The sequence below is a fragment of the Numida meleagris genome, chromosome 24 (genome assembly GCF_002078875.1).
Source record: "Numida meleagris isolate 19003 breed g44 Domestic line chromosome 24, NumMel1.0, whole genome shotgun sequence".
Taxonomy (NCBI): domain Eukaryota; kingdom Metazoa; phylum Chordata; class Aves; order Galliformes; family Numididae; genus Numida; species Numida meleagris.
The window spans coordinates 1,400,501-1,420,646 of record NC_034432.1 but is presented as its reverse complement, the minus strand read 5'-3'; the positions used below and the strand labels follow the sequence as shown (position 1 = coordinate 1,420,646).

Here is a 20,146-nt window from a genome sequence, read left to right as displayed (position 1 = left end):
TTTTTTTTTTTTTTTCTAGCGCTGCCATACATCTCTGCCTCTGGGCTCAGTGAGGCTGAGGATCTAGGGCAAAAAAAAAAAAAAAAAGGAGTTGGAGCTGTTGGTTTCTCTTCTGTGCTCGGGTCTGCTCCTGACCTGACAGCAGTGCCAGCACAAAGCTGTGCCGTGGGGGGTTTATCACACACATGTGTTTCCCATTCTGCCTTGAGGTGTTCAGGAAGCTCCAGCTGCTCGTTGTAAGCTCATCTGCTGCAAAACCTGACGGTGCTCCCTCGTTGCCTTGTGCAAAGCGTTGTCCCTGGTTCTGCTGCTCTGTGTAGCTCGTTGGTTTGACCGAGAGCTGATTTCATACTGGGGTTGACGCAGCGGTCAGCTCACAGCTGCTGTCCTGTGTAACTCCCAGAGCTGTGCAGGACGACAACGGGAGGGGAATGGAATTGACCCTTCCAGCGGCAGAATAACCTTAAATGAGCCCAAAGGTGGCTGTGGAACCGCGTGCTGAGGTTGCAGTCAGCTGTGCTGTTCTGGCTGCCAGCCTGCTGTGCTGGCTGGTGAAGGAGCGCCTGCCCCTCGCTGTTACTGTCTGTTGTTGCAGCTGTTTGTTCAATGGGGAATGCAACTGTGCTTTAAACAAATCTCTGCCTTTTTGCCACTGGAACGTTTGACAGGGCTGGTTTTGAGCAAAGCAATGCGAAACTTAAGGCAGGGGGCAAGACAGATGGCTGGAGGTGAGGCTCACTTCGCTTGGGTGTGCTTCTGGCAGGAAAACTCATGGGACCGCTGCCGAAGCGCTCGGGTCATTTACGCTGACTGGGTGGCGGAGCGTGACTCATGCAGTTGATTCAATGGACTGGAATGGGTTGTGATGAACTTTTCTAATGCAGCAGCCTCTTAACCTTGCTCACCTGTCTCTGTATCTGACTGTAACATGGTGAACACTGTTCACAGGGAAAACTCCTAAGCTGCACGCAGAGGTGGAAGCAAATTTGCAGAGAGATCTGTGTCTGAGCGACAACCCATCTGCAGTGCAGGAATCTCCATCGAGAAGCTCTTTGCAGCTAGCTGTTAGAAGTCCCGCTGCAATGAAGCCGTTGAAGAACACCAGACCTGGTGAGTGGCCCCAGCAGACTGATGGGGAAAAGGAGTGTTTGGGGCTCTTTGTTCCTTTGGGTAAGCTTTGTGCAAGGAACAGACTTCATATGGTAGACCTGGAACCTTGGGGGCGTGTGTGTCATGCTGGGGGCTGTTCAAGTGCAATGTTTTTTGAATCTTTCATCCCGTGCTCTGTAATTCAGTGGCTAAATAAACCATGGGTACTCGAATGAAACCTGCTGGAGCTGATCTCTGTGTTTTTCAGTTACTAAAAGCACGTTTTTCCTTCAGAGCAAGTTGATTGCTTTCCCTTCCCCAGTCAGCAAAACAACACCATTTGGGAAACATTTGAAGCCCCAGAAATTGTAACCCGCTCTTGCTGTCTTGTGCCTGGAGGTTTTGATTGTTTTAATCTTGACTGTGTGCTTGAAACAGCTCCTTCTGGAAAAGCATAAAAGGGCTGCTGAGACACATAAAATCAGGCTAGTAGAGATGTCAAATGCATAGCCTTTATTTGCTTGACTAGCGTGACTCCGTGAGCTTCTGCAGAACTGGAATCCTTTGTTGGAGTTCTTATGGCCATTTCCATTTGGAAGATTTCATTATCAGCTGCTGGCAAGCTGCTGCCGCTTGAGTATCTACAGAATTAGAGTGTTTTGTCTCTTTTGTAAGTCATGCTGTTTCAAGTATCCAAGTCCCTAGAACGTAATTTTCGTTGTTAATTTTCAGAGGAGCAAGATGGAGAAGATATTGAGAGGAGGAAGAGGAGGAGGAAGGCCAACAAACGGAAAAGGGAAGGGAAAAGTCAAGAAGAAGAGGGATCTCTGTCTTGTGATATCAAACTTGATGATACCCTCGATCGCACCTTAGAAGATGGCGCTAAGCAGCACAACCTGACAGTGGTCAACGTGCGAAACATCCTGCATGTGAGTGCCTAGAGTTACAAAACATATTGTGCATTCATTATTTCTTCATCATGGTTCCAGCTGGCTTATTTCAATGATAAGTCTGCACCTTTTCAACAAATAGAATGTGAAGGAGACCTTTTTTTTTGTGTGTGTGTTCCTGTAGGAAGTGATCACAAATGAGCATGTGGTTGCCATGATGAAAGCAGCAATCAGTGAAACAGAAGATATACCTTTGTTTGTAAGTAAAAAGCTTTTTCAGGTCTTTTCTTTTGGTTTACCCTCCTGATTTGTGGTAGGGGGAGGGTAGGTAGTGTCATCATTTCCATTTCACTGCCAAATCTGGCACCTGGATGAAGCAAGTCACGTCTATGAGCGTGAATTATGAAACAAAATTATCGAGTTATTTTTACTTCACTCAGGTCGTATCTGAAAAGTACTGAATTCAAAGGAGAAAAGTATTCTCGTTAATAGTTGCTGAGGAAAAGTTTGCAGTTAAAGAAAAGAGCTGAACAGATTGTGGTTTTCTGTTTTAAATGTAGGAGCCCAAAATGACTCGTTCCAAACTGAAGGAAGTTGTGGAGAAAGGAGTGGTAAGTTCATCACCTGCTGTCATTAGTACACCTGATGCCTTTGAGTGGTGGCACTTCTAAAGGAAGTGTCAAATGTGCTTTTTGTATTTGTCGACATAGAAGTTCTGTGTGTGTTTTTGATAGAACTGTGTAAAAACAATTCATTTTAGATGAGCAAAGTAGAATCAGTGTCTGTTATACTAAAGTTATTGCTGATAGAGATCCCATGGGTGGTCTAGAAAACATCTGTTCAAAGTCTGTTGTTACCTGGCTGCACTGGAGAACAAGACTCAAGCTCAGTTACTCGCTTCATTTAACTGGTTGAGTAAGGTGTGTTTTTATTTTCTTTAGGTGATTCCAACGTGGAATATTTCTCCAATTAAGAAGGCAAATGAGGTAAAGGTAAGTGAACTACTGCTGGGAAGTTGGAGGCTGTGCTAGAGGCGCTCTGCTTAGCAGGGAATCTTTTGGCTGGCCACTAGGATATTGTTAGAAAGACTTGTCCTGATAGAGCACCTGGTTAGATGCAGTGCTTTATCTTGCCTGTAAACAGCTGTCACATTTCTTCTGTTCTGTTGCAGCCGCCTCAGTTTGTGGACATTCCTCTTGAGGAGGATGATTCGTCTGACGAAGAATACCAGCCTGATGATGAGGATGAAGATGAGACTGCAGAAGAGGTGAATGTAACTTGGAGAACGATCCGTTCAGCGTGGCATTGCCTGCATCTTTGAGGCTGCAGAACACTGCTTTACCAAGTGAACGCTTGTAAATTACCAAGAGCTTCTAGTAATCTTGAATTCTGTATTATTCCCTTGGGTAAAAAAAAAAAAAAAATCTTTGGGAATGTTAGTTGAAATGAGGTTTGATTGTGGCACGATTGTTTGATTGCATTCTCTATCTCTTGCACAATAGAGCTTACTGGAAAGTGATGTGGAGAGCACTGCTTCTTCTCCTCGGGGAGCAAAGCGATCCAGGACGCGGCGATCGTCCGATGAGGAGGGAGGAGCGCTCTGCGAGGTCAGCTTGCAAGAGAGTTGTTGCTTTTTTTTTTTCTTTTTTTAGAAAGAGCCTTCAGTTATTATGCCTAAATTATTAATGAGAAAGCAAAATTAGATACTGTTGCCTTTAAGCTGTGGTGGCGTTACAGGTGCTGTGTGGATTTGGGGTCCCACTGCAGTGGTTCCTACTTAAGCAGATAAATGCAATGTTTGCAGAAAAAGCTTCATCTAAAATAGACACAAGTGCTTAAAAAGGGTCCTGGCAATGGAAACAGTCTGCTCTTCTTCAGATAATCATTATTCCTCTGATTATTTCTGGGAGGAGTGCAGGGAGTAATGCTTTCTGTGCTTGGCTCAGGGAGGACAGCGATTCATAAAAGCATGAAGGTATCTGTGGTGACTGCACGCACTGTGAAATCAGTGGGAGGGATACATACAACGTGGTAGGAACTGAAAGGAACTGGCTATCACCAGACCTGCATCAGAAACAAACTGTGAGAACTGATGCTAGAACCAAGGAAAGAACGATGTTGTACTGCTCTTTCCATGCTCTATATGCTGCGGAATTGTTTGGGGGAGGGTTGGATGTCTGCCACAAATGCTAGCGCTCAGAGTTATCAGCTGTAGTAATGCCAAGATCTTCCAGCATTTGACCATTAAACATCTCCTTTCCTGAAGGTTGTTTGAGCAGTAAATTTGTGCTTCTGAAAATCAAAGTGAGTGTAATACAGTGCGTCCATTTCCTTCTCTGAAGCATATCTCGTGTTTCTGTTGTGCCAAACCGTGGTCAAACGGGGAAGGAAAAAACCCGACAACTTATTTTGTCCTTGGAAAACTGTTCTAAATAAATCCTTTTAACACTGAGGCCTTTTTAATTAGGTGGAGAAGGTTCCTACGCCTGTTGTTAGACATATTAGTGCTGAAGTAGTTCCCATGGGACCTCCACCTCCTCCTAAACCAAAGCAAAGCAAAGACAGCACGTTCATGGAGAAGCTGCATGCAGTGGATGAGGAATTGGCTTCCAGCCCAGTATGCATGGACTCCTACCAGGTACTATATTTTGGGATGCTATGGGAGTATTTTTTTTTCCTTTTGAATGGAGATTTACTAAAAAAGAAGAGGCTTTCTGGTTTTCTCTGCTATTTTTACTGCATTCTGCTTCCGTTGTGTAAATTTAAATGAGATGAGTATGTTTGGTGTGTAGGACAGAAGCGCTGCGTGAAAGTGGTGGTAGCTGTTAGCAAAGTGCTATTAGTGACACACACTTCTAATTTCTTATATCATAACAGCCCTTGCTGTTCATGCACGTAGGCTTCCCATTTTCATTGCTTTTGCTGTTAAATGTAATTCTGTGGCAGGTGAGGATGCTATGACACACAGGGAAGCTTGGTTGTGAAGAGAAGTGTTATTTCATGTTAATATTGAGAAAAATACTGCTGTTACTGTGCGAGGGTGAGGAGTGATGAAGAAACAGTGCTGTGCAGCAGCTTCAGGTTAATTACAGGTAGTGGAAAGGGAGAGCAGAGTAAAACATGCGTGGAGGAGCGTCCTGTGGAGCAGGTGAGTTTATCATGAGATAATTGAACAACATTGTATTTATAAAGACTAACAGCTGGAGAGCAAGAGTCATGAAAGTTTGGCTTTCTTGGGCCACTAAAGTAAATTATTCTTTGTGGCAAGGATCTGCTGTTTTTTATATTGGATTCTTCTTACTCTGATGAAAATCCTCGTGTTAGAGAAACTGTAATTCCTTCATGCTTTCCCTAATGCTTCAGCCTCTGGAAGACAGCCTCATTGCCTTCAGAACCCGATCGAAGAGACCCCTGAAGGACGTTCCCCTTGGTCAGCTGGAGGCTGAGCTCCGAGCCCCAGATATCACGCCTGACATGTATGATCCCAACACTGCAGATGATGAAGAATGGAAAAGGTGGCTTGGAGGGCTCATGAATGATGATGTGGAGAATGAAGGTACGTACAGCACGTTGTTGCTTGTTGGAACTGATGGAGCCTGGGTTTTTTTCTTCCTTTTCTCGACTGCTTTTTCTTCCTGTTGTTCATAATCTTGGCTGCAGCCATTGTCTAGTTTAGTAACACACGTGTTGTACACGCTGATTTGGTCTTGGGGCAGAGTAATGACATTTCAAAACATACTTCCTATTAGATGAATTAGATGATGATGATGACCCTGAGTACAACTTCTTGGAAGATCTGGATGAGCCAGACACGGAAGACTTCAGAAATGATCGTGCTGTGAGAATTACCAGTAAGTCCTTTGGGAATCCCACCACCTTTCTCATTAAGATTAGTAATTCGTTCTGGAAAGTGTTCTGTTGCAAAGGCTTTGCAGTGTAGGCTAATAAATAATAAAAAAAAAGAACATCATACTGATTTGACCAGCTTTTCTGTGCAGAACTGGCTTTCTCTGAATGCATGAAAGCAGCTAGCTAGAGCTGCTGTGCTGTCAGATACAGCTTATTGGTGACTGAGCTCAGGCACTGGTTAACCAGGGAGGCTTTGGAGGCTCTGTCCTCCGAGATAGTTAGAAGCCACCTGGATGTTGTCTTGGGAAAACAGCTCTAGGTGATGCTGCTTGAGGCAGGGGTTGGAGCAGATGGCTTCCAGAGGTCACTTCCAACCTTGGCCATTCTGTGTGTATCAGAGGCCCTTCCTTCTCGGCCTCTTTGTTTCACAGAGGAAGGTGGTTGTGCTTTGCGGGAGAGATTCGTTAAATGGCTTGACGTTATGACAGGATTGCTAAGTGTCTTGCAGGAGGAATCTTCAAACTTCTTTTTAATTTTGCTTGCAGAAAAGGAGGTGAATGAACTGATGGAGGAGCTGTTTGAGACAGTAAGTGGTAGCACTGAAGAACAGAGCTTTCCCAAATCTGGCATGAAAACTCTACAGTCGTAAGAGGGGCCTCTGTAAGATGTTTTGTGCTGAATATGTGTGAAAATCTGTCACAAAAGTATATATTTTTTTTAACCCTGGGAAGGAGCTTGCATAGCTCCATAAATCTCTGCAGAGATGAATGTGTATGCTCAGAGGAACATTGTGGGCTTTGTTAACTACAGACCCTGGGGTAAATGTCATTCTTGAGCTTTCTTTTCCTGACTGTTACTGCACGTTTGTTGTCAGTTTCAGGATGAGATGGGTTTCTCAAACATGGAAGATGAAGGTCCAGAAGATGAAGATAACGTTACAGAGTCGCGGCCAAATTTTAATACGCCCCAGGCACTCAGGTGAGACCATCTGATTGTTGTCATAGAACTAAAATATTAATAATTGCTGTGGCAAAAAGCCTGTGATCACCTGCAGCTGTACTGTGCCATCTGCCAGGAGATGATGCCTTTTTGGCAAAGACCATTACTTTGAGGGGTATAATCCATTTTTTTTTCTATGATATTGAACTGGTTTGACCAAGTGTGTCATTTTCTCTTTTAAGTAGGTAACTTGAATGTAATAGTAGCACTTCTTAAGGAAAAGAATGCATAAAATAGCTGAGGCTTAGATCTGAAAAGACTAAAGCTTGCAAATAAACTTCTGATGATTTTTGGTATGAGTTACGCTCACAGTACCTCAGAGAAAAAAGGCTCCAAAGTGTTTATTTCTAGGTAATACCAGTTTGTTTAAGAAATTACAGAAACTGACTAAAGGTGAACTGCAGTAAGGGTGATGTCTCCTTGTTTATGGGGCAGATCAGCTCAAGATCAAGCTGTATCTGTTTGGGAAAGGAGCTAAAACGAAGGCTGGAGTTTCTCAATACTCTTCTCTGGATGAGCAGTACCAGAGGAGAGCACAGCAATTCTTAAACCAGCTACAGAGCAAAACGTTCCAATTGAATACAGGTGGTCGTTAGGTCGTATGCTTATAGTTTGGTCTGCCTGGTCTCAAACAGGTTTGAGGAGCCTCTGGCCAATTTACTGAATGAACAACACCGGACGGTGAAGGAACAACTTGAGCAGTTGAGAATGAAGAAATCATCTATCAAGCCACCACAAGAGATAGAGAAATCAAAGCCTCAGAATGAGAAGCCTCTCCAGAGCCTTGTTCTGGACTGTGCGCAAAGGAAAAGGCTGCAGCAGCAAATGCAACAGGTAATAAAATATGATCAGGTTTGACTTAATGAATATTCACCGTGTGCCTTGGGTGGAGAAGGGGAGGAGGGAAGCCAATGGTACAGCAAATGGTTTGGTGCATTTCATTTTAGAAATGAATTGAAAAAGCTGCATTTGTTGGATCTTTAATGGGTGCTATTTACACATTGCTGACCTGATTAAAGGTCAATTTGAACTGAAAGTGGGAAGTAGAGCTTATTTCTTGGCATCTGTCATTCTTGTGTGAAACAGCTGTCTTTGCTGTTTTTGAATTCTGATTGTATTCAATCTGCCAATCCTGTTTTCACATACTGCTTTGACTTCCTAAGAGCGTTCATCTCGATATAGCTGGGCTTCTTTTTTCCTGACCCCTGCCTGAGATTTTGCTCAAAAGCTGAGAATCTGCCCTAAGACACAATCAGGTGACATGTTCCAAATGTGCAGAATGGAAAACAGAATATCAGAAGTAACTTCTTGTATTGCCAGTTGGTATTCAAGTTTTCTCCTCAATTTTTGTATTGTTTAAAAGACTTTTTTTTTTTTTTGAGGTCTGCCTGTTTTAGTTTTTCTATTATTATTTGTTTGTGGTTCTCAGGAGATATTTCTCGTTCCTTTATATTATGCTTTCTGGTTTCTTGGATTACTGGTACACTGACAATCCCCATTTGTCTGATTTTATTCTACAAGCATGTTCAGCTTCTGACTCAAATCCATCTTCTTGCAAGTTCCAACCCTGCTCTAAGTTCAGAGGCCAGTACCACAAGGATGTTTTTGGTAAGGATACGTCTAAAAACAAAGCTACACAAATGTTAATGATTGATGGTCACTGGAGATGTTTAGAGAGCTCAATTTGCTTAATTGATCCCATTAAAGTGAGAGAGATTACCTCTCAGTAAAGGAGTGATGTTGTTAGCCGATTAGCATGCTCGGTGCTTGAAGAAGTAATTCCCATTGTGCTGAGAGCAGTGCTTTGGGTTGGCTGGTCGTGGTAGTTTTGTGCTGTCTCCTTGGAAACGCAGAAAACAAAGCTCAACAAATACAACTTCTGTAATTAGTGAACTTCTAGTGACCTTGAAAGATCCTAGGAAGTTGGGGGTTTCATATGAGCTGACAAAGATAAGTATTAAAGAGCAGCTGAGATTATTCCAAGGTCTGTAGAGCTCAAGAACAGGACAGAAGATATCTGTGATGATGTATTTTCTATGCCTGCCACTTCACCAGCTTTTACTGGTTGCGTTATTGCATTGACATATATGTTCTTAACAATGACTGTGGAGGCTTCTTAAAATCTTTTCTTGATCTGTTTGGCTTTGCAGAGCGAGCTGGGGAACTTTGCTCGAAGCTCCACGCTCCTTCGTCAGTCATTCTACCCTAAGTTTCAAACCATGTTCCAGCCCTGTAACTTGAAGGGAGCGTTGCAGCTCGTTGAAGATTTCCATGCCCAAGTGCAAGTTGACTGGAGCCCTCGCAAAGCTCCGAAGAAGAGCGGTACGTACGTGAGGGGAGAGGTGATGCGAGCGTGTTTAGAGTGGGGGTTATACATTGGTGAAATGGGGTGAAGTCCAGACTGTTCACTGTTGGAAATGGAGTTTTCTTTTATAACTTCTTTATATTCTTAGACAAAGTCTTAATTTTGTTGACTCCCTTTTCACTTTGTAAACTTGCAACCCAGTGAAGCGTATGATGGGAGCTGTTGTCTTCTGTTCAGCTTCGTGATCCTGCTATTCATTGTGCTGTAGATGATCTTTATGAGCTGCAGAGCTCCATCAGGAAAGCTGTGAAACTGGAAATAATTGTTCCAAATATGTTGCTTCACACACACAAGGAATTCCCTTTCAAAGTAGAAGCTGGGTAACTTGCAAATTCTGAAAACTAGGGGGGAAGTAACACTTTTCAGTGAAAGTGGGAAGGTCCACAGAAAGGAATAAAAGAAACAGTGTTTTCAAGAAGTCAATAGTGAGGAGCAGTATTTGCCCACGCATGCATCTGTCCTTATTTGTTCACAGCTAGTGATTTTCCGTGTTTGCCAAAGCAAGTGGCATGGATTTTGGCAACGAGGAGAGTCTTTATGTATCCAGAGTTACTGCCAATATGTTCCTTGAAAGCAAACCCTCCTCGGGACAAGATTATCTTCACCAAGGCAGAGGACAAGTAAGTGCTTACAATTACTGAATAGCACGCACATGCATGAGCTTTCTTCACATAGAGAATTTCTAGGATGCAAACTGTAAGGATACCAGTCTGTTGTGGAACAGCACATCCAAGTAGCGTTCTGGAGTACTGTTTAAAAGACTTTTTTTCTCCTTTTTTTTCCTCTCCTTCAGTTTATTAGCTTTGGGTTTGAAACATTTTGAAGGAACAGAGTTTCCAAAGCCTTTGATCAGCAAGTATCTCTTGCCAACCAAAACTGCCCACCAGCTGACAGTGCGAATCAAGAATCTCAATATGAATCGAGCCCCGGATAATATCATCAGAGTAAGTGATGCATTATGGATTGGTGTTTTCCAGATTGAGTTTTTGTATGTGCTGAGGGTTTCCTAAGAGAAAATGTGACTTTGTTCAGCTTTTATTATTACTGTTATGTTTATGTACCTTTTAAATAATTAAAACCACTACTGCAAATTCAGATGAATGCTTTTATGCAGCACAGCTCTTAGCCTGCATCCCACCAGTTATCAGTCAGGTGTTCTGACCGCAGTTGCCTTGCATTTCTCTGCACAGCACTATAAGAAGACAAAGCAGTTGCCCGTTCTGTTCAAGTGCTGTGAGGAAATCCAACCCAATGAGTGGAAGCCACCTGTGGAGAGAGAAGAACATCGCCTGCCATTTTGGCTAAAGGTACAGTTTCTGCTGTTTCTTCTGCGGTACTGTTTGAGGGTAGGAAGAGCCTGTGGACTGGACTGAAAACCTCTTGTTTTTCTAGGCAAGCTTGCCCTCCATTCAGGGGGAATTGAAGCAATTAGCAGAAGATGCCAGGGAGGTGCCAGGCTCAACTGATGAGGAATCAGACTTTTTGGGCACAGAAAAGGAAACTTCAGACGCAGAATGTGGGGAGAAATACCCTCTACTCATGCCAAAGGGATTGGTCCTGACCTTGAAGCCTCTTGCCAATCGGTTCTCTAGGAGAGCATGGAGAAGACAGAGGTCTTCAGCCCTGAAGCCCGTCCTCATTCGACCGAGTCCTTGCCTGCAGCCCAGTTCCAACACCGTTAACATTCAGAAAACTGTGAAGTTATCCCAGTCAGAAGCTCCTCCTGGCAAAGTTATGGTCCAGATTCCTCAGTTAATCCAACCAGCTACAGTTGTGCAGACAGTTCCAGGAGTGCAGCCTTTGAATGTTCCCGCTGTGGTAGGCAGTGGGGATGGCTTGGAATTTCAGAACGTGCTCTCTGCTTCGCATCCGGACTCCAGGCAAGGCTTCTCAGCTGCCGTGCCACCAGCTCTAGTGTCCTCAAACCCAGTAACTTTTCAGCCCAAATTGATGTTACCAGCTCTGGCTGGAACGAAAATACGCAAACCTTGTGTTCGTAAGGGATACCAAAAGAAAAAAGGGACAAAACCTGCCCCACTGATAAAGGCTTCACCTCTGATTCAGCCATCTCCTGTCATCCTTACCGTGCCTGCTACCACCGTGAAAGTAGTTAACATTGGCAATGGTTGCAATATGATTCAGTCCATAAATACAGCTGTGGGTAGAGGCACTCAAGCTATTCCAGTTACAACCTTACTGGTGAATCCGTCCACTTTCCCGTGCCCGTTAAATCAGCCTCTGGTGACGTCTTCCATTCCTTCGCTGATCGTCTCTCCTAACCCTGTGGGTCTTTCTGCATCGTCTGTCGGTGAAAGTGAAGAGCAGCTGAATCTGCTTCCTCCGTGCCCTGCTGGAAACAACAAGAATTCCTGTCCCACGGCAGAGCCCAAGGCTGAACCCCAGGAGCTGTGTGCTCCATGCTCAGCTGCTTCCCCCAAGAAGGAATGCGGCGCAATCCCCACTGCTTCAAACAACAGCAGTCAGGAAAAGGTGAACAAGAGCGACTGCTGTAGCTGGACCGTGGTAGAAGGAGAAGAGGCTGCTTCAGAGCCATTGTCCGTGGACCTTTTGCCTCCTTTAGAAGATCCGGATGAAACAGTGAAAACTGAAGCTGAAGATGTGAATGACGCTGTCAAGGAAGTAAATCCAGTACAGAAAAGGAATCTGCTGTGTGCCGAGGTCAAGGACGAGTTCATGCTGGGTCTCGGTCAGGAGCTGAACATGGAGGCCGCGTGCTCGTGTGCGAATGAGCTGAAAGAAATTAAAAAGGAGCATACTTTGTGTGAAGAGAAGGGAGAGGAAGAACGACGGGCTTTGCAGTCCTCTCCCCGTGATGAACCACAGAGGGAGGCGGGTGCTGTTGGTGGAGCACAAGCAAGCAGTGAGTCTCCAAAGAATCATTCGTCCACAGCAGATGCCGAAGCAGAATTTAGCAGCCCACTAGGAAGACCAGAGGATTCGTCCAGTATGGATGGCCAGTCTGTTGGGACGCCCGCTGGCCCTGAAGCTGGAGGAGAGAGGGAAGGACAAGAGGAAGAAGACGATGACGACTTTGATGATTTTACACAAGATGAGGATGAGGAAATGTCGTCAGCCTCGGAAGAATCCATCCTTTCGGTGCCAGAACTTCAGGTAAGAACAAACTAAGCTTGAAAAATGTTGGTGTTCCGAAACACCTTAGTGAAGTCAGGGAAAATCACAGTTTGCACCCATTCAGAAGGATGGAATGTTCACCATGTATTATTGTAGTACTTGTGCTGGTTTTGGAGAAATTGTGCACCACGTTTTTCTGAGGAGATTTTACATCTAAACTAAAGGAATACTTTGCAAAATCCCAGATTTAAACTCTGCTGAGTTGTAAGGACTTCCTCACGTGAGGCTGTTCGTTAGGCAGAAGTGCTTTGGTTGAAAATCAGTTTCCAAGACAAAGTTCCAGAAATAAGATCATTAAGGAATCCTGCCAAACTTGAGGCTTTGTAATTTCAGATTGTGATGCTGAAGTTTGTGCAGAACTGCATAAAAATGTGTGGTTCTGGTTCTTGTTGAGTTGAGTGAGCTGGTTACTGAATGACAAACAGACACAAAAAGAAATTGATGTGGGGTTTTGTTGTTCCTTTCTTAGGAGACAATGGAAAAACTTACTTGGCTTGCGACAGAGAGACGATTGAGCCAAGAAGGAGATTCTGAAGAAGAGAATTCCCAGGAAGAGAACTCTGAGCCGGAGGAAGAGGAGGAGGAGGAAGGGGAAGGAATAGAGAGCTCACAGAAAGATGATGAAGTATGTGGAGATGTGTCAGAGGAACCTAAATCAGCCTTCACGCTGACCAGCATGGCCCCGCAGGTGGAAGCCCACAGAATGCCACCAGGTAAGTTATGTTGGTTTCTTTTGAATCGGGGCATGGGGAAAGATAACTGCTGCCTGTATTAAAAGTGAAGAGTGGGGACACTCTGTGTCACATCTTTGCTGAGTTGAGTTTCATGTTACGTGGTCATGTTGGGGAACAGTGAAGGAAAGCTGTGTGGCAGCTAAGATCAGAGATGGGTTTCTTGCTGTATCCAGAGATTTTTCTCGTTGGCTGCTATGAACAGCCAATCTACATCGTTAGCCAGGCTGGCTAACGAGAATTATTTTGCTCGTGTGCTGAGAGGACATGAGCAAAATGAACTGTAAACAGTTCACTGATCACTATGAAAACCTCACTTCTGAAAAAGCTGCTTCTGTATTGCAGTGTTAGCGTAGAGGAATAGCTGCCTGCCAGCCGAGAGGATGTATGAAAAGTGCACGTCCGACTTGCTTTGTGTTTCTCCACAGGAGAGAACATGAAAGCCCCTGGGAAAAGCAGGAGCTCTCACAGAGCCAGAAATAAGAGGGGCCGGGCACGTGCCAGCAAGGACACATCGAAGCTGCTCCTCTTGTATGATGAAAACATCCTGGAGAGAGACCCCCTGAGGGAACAGAAGGACCTGGCGTTTGCACAAGCCTATCTGACCAGGGTAAGCCAGAGCAGTGGGAACCCCAAAGAGGAACATCACACGCTTTAAATCCTCAAACACAGTTCACTTCTGAGCCACATAACTCCTGTTTCTAACTGAGGGTACTGGTTCTGGCCTGGATGGAGTTGCTGTTCTTCGTAGCTCCCCACATGGTGCTCCTTTACTGACTAAATTCTTTATCTTGGCCCATGAGTTTTCTTTCTTGTGTTCTTCCTATTCTCTCCCCTGTCCTGCTCAGGGGAAGTGGGGAGAGATTGGCTGTGGGGATGCTCAGCTGTTGTCTGGGGTCAACCTGCAACACTGGGCCTGTTTTAAATTCAGAATTACACGTTCTTGGGTTTGGTTCCCTTCTCCCTTGTGAGCGGTCTGCTTTTAGCTTTAAGAAAGAGATTTTCTTGGCCCAACAAAACTGGGAGCAATGTAAAAATGCTGAGTGGCAAGAGATCAGAGATTCCTACGTTAACTTTTCCCTTCCTGGGTGTCATGCAGTCCTGTAAAGGTTTGTTGTTCTTCGCAGGTGCGTGAAGCGCTGCAGCACATTCCTGGAAAGTATGAAGACTTCCTCCGCGTTATCTACGAGTTCGAGATTAGCATGGACAAGCAGACAGCTGTGGATCTATATTTCACTTTACAGAAACTGTTGCATGACTGGCCACAGTTGCTCACAGACTTTGCTGCGTTTCTTTTGCCAGAACAAGCTTTGGAGTGTGGGCTGGTAGGTAGAATGAGGGAAGCAGGCAGCGTAAATGCTCATGGGAGTGAACGAATGAGGAATTTTCCCTAGGGCAAGGAAGAACAGGTGGTAAATTGTTCACTTACCTTCTGTTTAATCAGTTGGAATTAAAAAGTCTATTGTCTGTTATAAGACTTACACTGAGTATGACCGTGGAGAATCAGCCTTTCCCCCTAGAGTCCTAGAATCTGACCACAGAAAGACACGGGCAGATTGAGCAAGTGGAATGGTTTCCTTGTGTCAGAAGTCAGCCTTCCACTTCCACTTCTCCCAGCAGTGAGGCAGAGGTTTCACCTGTTAAATTCCTTCTGAGTTTTGTTCATGAGGGGTGAATCTTTTTTTCTTTCGGTCAGTTTGAAGAGCAGCAAGCATTTGAGAAGAGCAGGAAGTTCCTCAGGCAGCTGGAGATCTGCTTTGCTGAAAACCCTGCCCACCATCAAAAGATCATCAAAGTTCTGCAGAGTTGCGTGGACTGCCTTCCCCAGGAGATTGCAGAGGTAAGGAGGCATCCAGGTATCCCCTTCTCTCCAAAGCCTCGAGGAGCTATTAGTTAGCCTGCTTCTCAGTTCCCATGTTCTGCTCTTTGAGACCGCAAGCATTCACCGAGCATGATATCCTTTCATAGCATGTGGTCGAGAGTTAAAGCTGCCCTCTCCAGCAGCCTTTACAATCAGCTGGCCTGCCTGAGCCTCCTTGCTCACACCTCCACCTTACTTTCATTACTTTGCAGGTGAAATGGTATCTTAGTGCCTTCTGTGGAGTCTCTAGCATTGTGTAGGGATATTTCTTTGCTAATTTGATATCTGCATATGGAATGATCTCAGAATATTCATGAGCTGGTACCAATGCATAATAAACTTCCACGCTGGAGTTGTAATAAGCCTTGATGTTCCCCTGCCCTGAGAAATCCTCCTGAGAGGAATGTGACAGTGTGGAAGGAAATGCTCATTTCCTCTGGATTTCTCTCTTTCAGCTGAAGACCCAAATGTGGCAACTGCTGAAAGGACACGACCACTTGCAGGATGAGTTCTCTGTGTTCTTTGACCACTTACGGCCCTCAGCCAGCCGCATGGGGGATTTTGAGGAAATCAACTGGACAGAAGAGAAGGAATACGAGGTGCAGCAATGTTTTCATAGAACCAGGAGAGATAAGCAGAGATAATAGAAATGTTTGAGCCTGAAAGACTCCAATGACGGCTGCATTTCCGGAGCCATGGAGGCAACAGGGTGGGACAGCTGTTGGATCAGAGCAAACCTTTAAAACCTTTTTACAGCATTTGTCTCTTCCATTGTAATTGAGCTGGTGGTGCACTGGAACTGATCTCCATGTTTAGAAATTCACAGGGACAGTGTTGGTTGGTCTTCTGGAGAGCTGTGGTGATAGAGCAGTTCTTCTTTTGTTGTTTTCTTTTAGTTTGATGGCTTTGAAGAGGTGTCTTTGCCAGATGTAGAAGAAGAGGATGAACCACCCAAGATTCACGCAGCCCCCAAAAACAAGAAACGTAAAGAGATTGGAGGCCAGCACAATGACAAGGTGGGCCTGGGGCATCACTAGTCCATGTGTTTGGGCTCTAGGCAGATGCATGTCTGCGAGGATAAACGTGTCTGTGTAGAGACAGCCTGAGGAGGTCTGTCATCTCAGTGTACAGTGCACGTTTATCAGCTGCAGTCTGTCTGTTTGCAGGAGGTTGAGTGGGGAGATGGGATGAAGGAATGCTCGTGTTCCTGCCACGAAGGGAGCGGTGAACTCAAGCTGAAGAAAAGCAAAAGGAGGAGCTGCAGCCATTGTAGCAGTAAGGTGAGGTGAAGCTTTTGGTGTGGGGGGTGGAGGGAATAGTTCTGCCAAGAGCCCCACTGTTGGGATGACCCTTACAGACACGGGCCTCCTGTCTCTGAAGTATCATATGTTGGGGAAGAAAATAAAGACAACCAGTCCTGTCTGCCTCTTCAGAGTTTTGTCTGCCCTTCCTGGCCTTCTCTTGTCTGTCTCTGTTGGGGGGTTGGACTCGATGATCTCTAGAGGTCCCTTCCAACCCCTACAATTCTGTGATCTCCTCACTTCCAGTTGCCTTTCCTTGCTATCCTAAATTGCATCAGTTTTGGTGTTTCTTTGAGTTAAAAATAAGCTTTTTGTGTGTGTTTGTGAAAGATGCTTCTGTGGCCTCTATGTGAAGAGAACTACTAAAAAAGATCTGGCTTCCTAAATGCAAACATACTGCCAAACTGAAGCCATAGTTAGGATCAAGTAATGCTTTGGAAGCAAAGGCTGAGGTGTTAGGTCTGGTTGGATACTACACATCCGTAATAATGTGCCCGTGTGCTGATTTGCAGGTGTGTGAAAACAAATTTTATAAAAATAAAGATTCTCAGGAGCTGAGTGCCAGCCTTGTCCAGCAAGAATCGAGTCCTCAGCCTGAAGGAAAGGATTCTGGCACGTCAAAGGAACCTGTGGAAGAAAACCTGGAGAACAGAGATGAGGGAGAGGATGTCCAGAGCAGAACAAAAACCGTACCGAGGAAAGGGGACCCTGTGCCTTCAGGTGTGTGGAAGTCCTGTATGCAGTTGTTATCATTTCTCCAAACCTTTTTCCACAGATGAAAATAAGCGTGGAACTTCCTAATGGAGATTGATTGAGATGCTTTAAATGTGATGTATCCAAAGCATTCGCTTCAAGAAAAGCTTTCCTGACTGGATAAATATTGTCCCCTTTTTAGTTATTGACACGTTTAAGCTTGTTGCCAACATTTTAACTCTATTCCCAGCATTACCACTCCATGATACTGCTGCTTTTTTTCCTGTTTTGAGTTCAGCACAAGAATTCAAGATCAGTCTCCTTAATCCTCCTTTAAATAATCCCCATCGTGTTCCTCCTTTCTCCTTCAGTCCAGTATGGAGAAGGGGAAACATGACTGTTGCTGGATAAACAAACTGAAAGGGATCTCTTGGTGACAACGCGAAGCTTAAATGTAGTGGCTTAAATTTAATGCGTACTAATGTCAGGTTTATAGTGGTTTTGTGAACAGAGCACCAAAAGCTTCAGCACCTGTTTCACTTGAGAGTTTTGTTCTGGGCGGTGCACTTAAGGTTTTCCAGGTGCTCCTTTCCCCACACAGCTGCTGGTTGTAGCATCTTGCAGTGGTGAAGAAAATGGACTGCGGAGTGCATTCTTTAAGTACAACATGAGTCAAGTGCAGCTGCATTACAGAGCTGCTCCCAGCCTGCTCCCATTCATTGCATTATCCTCTAGAATCCAAAAGTCTCTTTAACTCCAGAAGCTTTTTCATACAGGAACTGATCTGAGGTGGTTTGGGTTTCTTCCCAGGATCTCACCCAGAAGGAAGAACTGCCTGCAGCAGACACACATCTCCAGAACAAGCTGCGCTGCCTGACAGCCGGGTTCAAGGAGGTGTCAGCGCTGCTGTGAGTGCTGCCAAGGACAGTCCCTCTTTTATTGCTGTGCCGGGATGGACACGCTTGCAGAAAGCTGCCCCAAAACTACCTCAGGAAACCAAAGGCAGCCCCCGCAGCGAGGGACTAAAGCAGCAACAGGGAGGAGATGCGGGCGCTTCCCTCGGGCTGAGCAGAGATCTGCTCCTGTCGTCTCGTTCTGCTGCGGTGAAAGGCTCGGCGGGACCCAGCTCTTCTGGAAGCAGTTTGTGTCAGACTGAAGGGCTCCCTTCGGATTCGTTGGATAAGTTTGGTCACTCTTCTAAACTGAGCACAAGAGAATTTGAGGGACCACCTTTGCCTCTGGAAGGAAAACCTGAAGCAAAGCAGAGCTGGATAACAACAGCTAGAAAACCAGCACTGGGTAAGAGCTGCTGCTCACCGCCCCCCAGTAATTGTGCTTTGGAAGCAGATAATGTGGGCTGCACTGGAAGTTTTCCTGAGAACAGATTAAAGTCAAATGCAAACAACTGCTTCCAGGTGCATCGGCATTCTGAGGAGCTAGAGTACAGAGTGTGCACTGCCTCCCTGGGGCAGAAGGAAGAGGAGCAGCAACAGCAGCGAGTCACAGAAGCAACAGTGTGTGCCAAGAACAGCAAAGTCAGCTCTACTGGGGAGAAGGTTGTTCTCTGGACCAGGTACATCTGCTTGAACTGCATCTTACATCCTTAGTGTGCTCAGTATTTGGCTTTGTCCACGGTATTTCCAGAGTTCTTTATTTTCATCCCCTTTTCCTGTTTTCTAATGTCTCCTGCCCCCTCCTCCTTTGAATATTCTCGCCTTGTTTCCTCTAACCACAGTCTGCCACCTCGCTCCTGGCAGGAATACTGCCCCTGCTTGTGGCAGTGTAATTGTTCCTATACTCCAAGCCGGGGGCAGGGGGGGAACCTTTCTTTTTTCCCTACAAAAAGATAAAAACAGGCTAAGAGCAGCTCTGCCCAGGGAGATTTCCTCTGACTGGTGGTAGCAGCAGTAGTAAAGGAACAGGTCTGCTGCACTGTGATGAAGTTTTAACATTTGATCTGGACTTGGGAAGGGAGCTGTTAGGTTTGTGGTGGCGGCAGTGCGTTAGCTCTTGGCTTTGGCTGCTCTGCTAACCATCCTGCTGCTTTGCAGGGAAGCGGACAGAGTCATCCTCACCACGTGTCAGGAGAAAGGAGCCCAGCTGGAAACCTTCCAGGCCATCTCGCAGAAACTGGGCAACAAGACGGCTGCTGAGGTAAGGGGCGGGTGTGGGAAGGCTGCATTTGTTGGACAGGGAAAGGGGCTGGGAAGCAAGGAGAGGTGTTGTGCAGCTGCTGTTGTATTTGCCACCCAAACTTAATTTTCAATGTGATGTTGCATCGGAGAAAAAGAATCCTCAGCAGAGCAGCCCCGTGCTCTTGTTTTTATTTCCCTTTACGATTGAAAACCTGATAAAACCTGATCATATTTTCATGCTTTAAAAAAAAAAAAAAATACAAATGAAGCCTGACTTCCATAATATGAAATTGCTACTTGAAACTTCTTTCCTCCCACCTTTCAGGCCCCTGCTCACCTTGGCTTTTCCCTTCTCCCCCAGGTGTCCCACAGGTTCAGAGAACTGATGAAGCTGTTCCACACCTCCTGCGATGGGAGCTCTGAGGATGAGGAGGACGCAACCAGCACCAGCAACGCCGACCAGCTGTCAGACAAAGACCTGCTGCTTTCTGAGGAGGAACCTGATGACTGAGGCTTGTCTGGTTGGATCTGCTGCCGACTGCAGCAGGAGCACTGTTTGCTGCTAGGCAGGTGCTGTGGCCAGAGGAAAAATGCTTCTGCAGGTACTTGGTGGCACCTTCCTTTTTTTTTTGGTTCACTTTCTTCAGTTGCTGACAAGCAGCACTTCTCCATCTGTATCCAACTAAGGGAACAAAGAGGAACAACATCCTTTAGAATCAGTGGGGGGCACTTCAGAAGCGGGATGACAGAAGTGATGTTTCTATCTGGGGTGAAGATTTGGGCCATTCTACCTTTGCAAAAGACGTGTAAATAGTGTACCATAAGATGTCTGTTTTCATGTGGAACACAAGATTTTTTTGTAAATTTTTCCCTCGTGTTGATTGTACATGGGGAAAGTTAACAGAATTCAGATTGTATTTATTGTGTGGTCTTACTCTAAGGCACCCGAGTTGGGTGTAAAGTCTAGAAAAACAACAGGAAGAGCAGCTTTCCTCCTGCAGAACACAAGTGCAAGTAGCTGCACAACTCGAGCCAGCCTTTTAATAGTCTAAAATAAAAAGAAAGTCGCCGTTGGGCCAT

General features: G+C 45.3%; 1 protein-coding gene across 2 annotated transcripts in view; it reads left to right on the top strand.

The window, feature by feature from the left end:
* The window catches only part of LOC110387903 (GON-4-like protein), a 21,280-nt gene extending 1,135 nt beyond the window's left edge, over positions 1–20,145 (top strand). The window contains exons 2-31 of one of the 2 annotated variants that reach the window (XM_021376603.1): positions 949–1,110; positions 1,822–2,018; positions 2,164–2,238; positions 2,540–2,590; positions 2,921–2,971; positions 3,151–3,246; positions 3,482–3,586; positions 4,447–4,617; positions 5,343–5,535; positions 5,729–5,830; positions 6,374–6,414; positions 6,703–6,806; positions 7,463–7,661; positions 8,349–8,435; positions 8,978–9,149; positions 9,668–9,812; positions 9,986–10,136; positions 10,383–10,499; positions 10,585–12,324; positions 12,815–13,058; positions 13,505–13,686; positions 14,204–14,401; positions 14,773–14,916; positions 15,393–15,536; positions 15,834–15,953; positions 16,104–16,217; positions 16,751–16,958; positions 17,742–18,504; positions 18,983–19,085; positions 19,428–20,145. In XM_021376603.1, coding sequence (XP_021232278.1) covers positions 949–1,110; positions 1,822–2,018; positions 2,164–2,238; positions 2,540–2,590; positions 2,921–2,971; positions 3,151–3,246; positions 3,482–3,586; positions 4,447–4,617; positions 5,343–5,535; positions 5,729–5,830; positions 6,374–6,414; positions 6,703–6,806; positions 7,463–7,661; positions 8,349–8,435; positions 8,978–9,149; positions 9,668–9,812; positions 9,986–10,136; positions 10,383–10,499; positions 10,585–12,324; positions 12,815–13,058; positions 13,505–13,686; positions 14,204–14,401; positions 14,773–14,916; positions 15,393–15,536; positions 15,834–15,953; positions 16,104–16,217; positions 16,751–16,958; positions 17,742–18,504; positions 18,983–19,085; positions 19,428–19,577 — 6,329 coding nt within the window. In that variant the 3' untranslated portion in view covers positions 19,578–20,145. Of the gene's footprint in view, positions 1–948; positions 1,111–1,821; positions 2,019–2,163; positions 2,239–2,539; positions 2,591–2,920; positions 2,972–3,150; positions 3,247–3,481; positions 3,587–4,446; positions 4,618–5,342; positions 5,536–5,728; positions 5,831–6,373; positions 6,415–6,702; positions 6,807–7,462; positions 7,662–8,348; positions 8,436–8,977; positions 9,150–9,667; positions 9,813–9,985; positions 10,137–10,382; positions 10,500–10,584; positions 12,325–12,814; positions 13,059–13,504; positions 13,687–14,203; positions 14,402–14,772; positions 14,917–15,392; positions 15,537–15,833; positions 15,954–16,103; positions 16,218–16,750; positions 16,959–17,741; positions 18,505–18,982; positions 19,086–19,427 lie in introns of those variants that run through there. The other variant, XM_021376604.1, reaches the window with a different exon arrangement.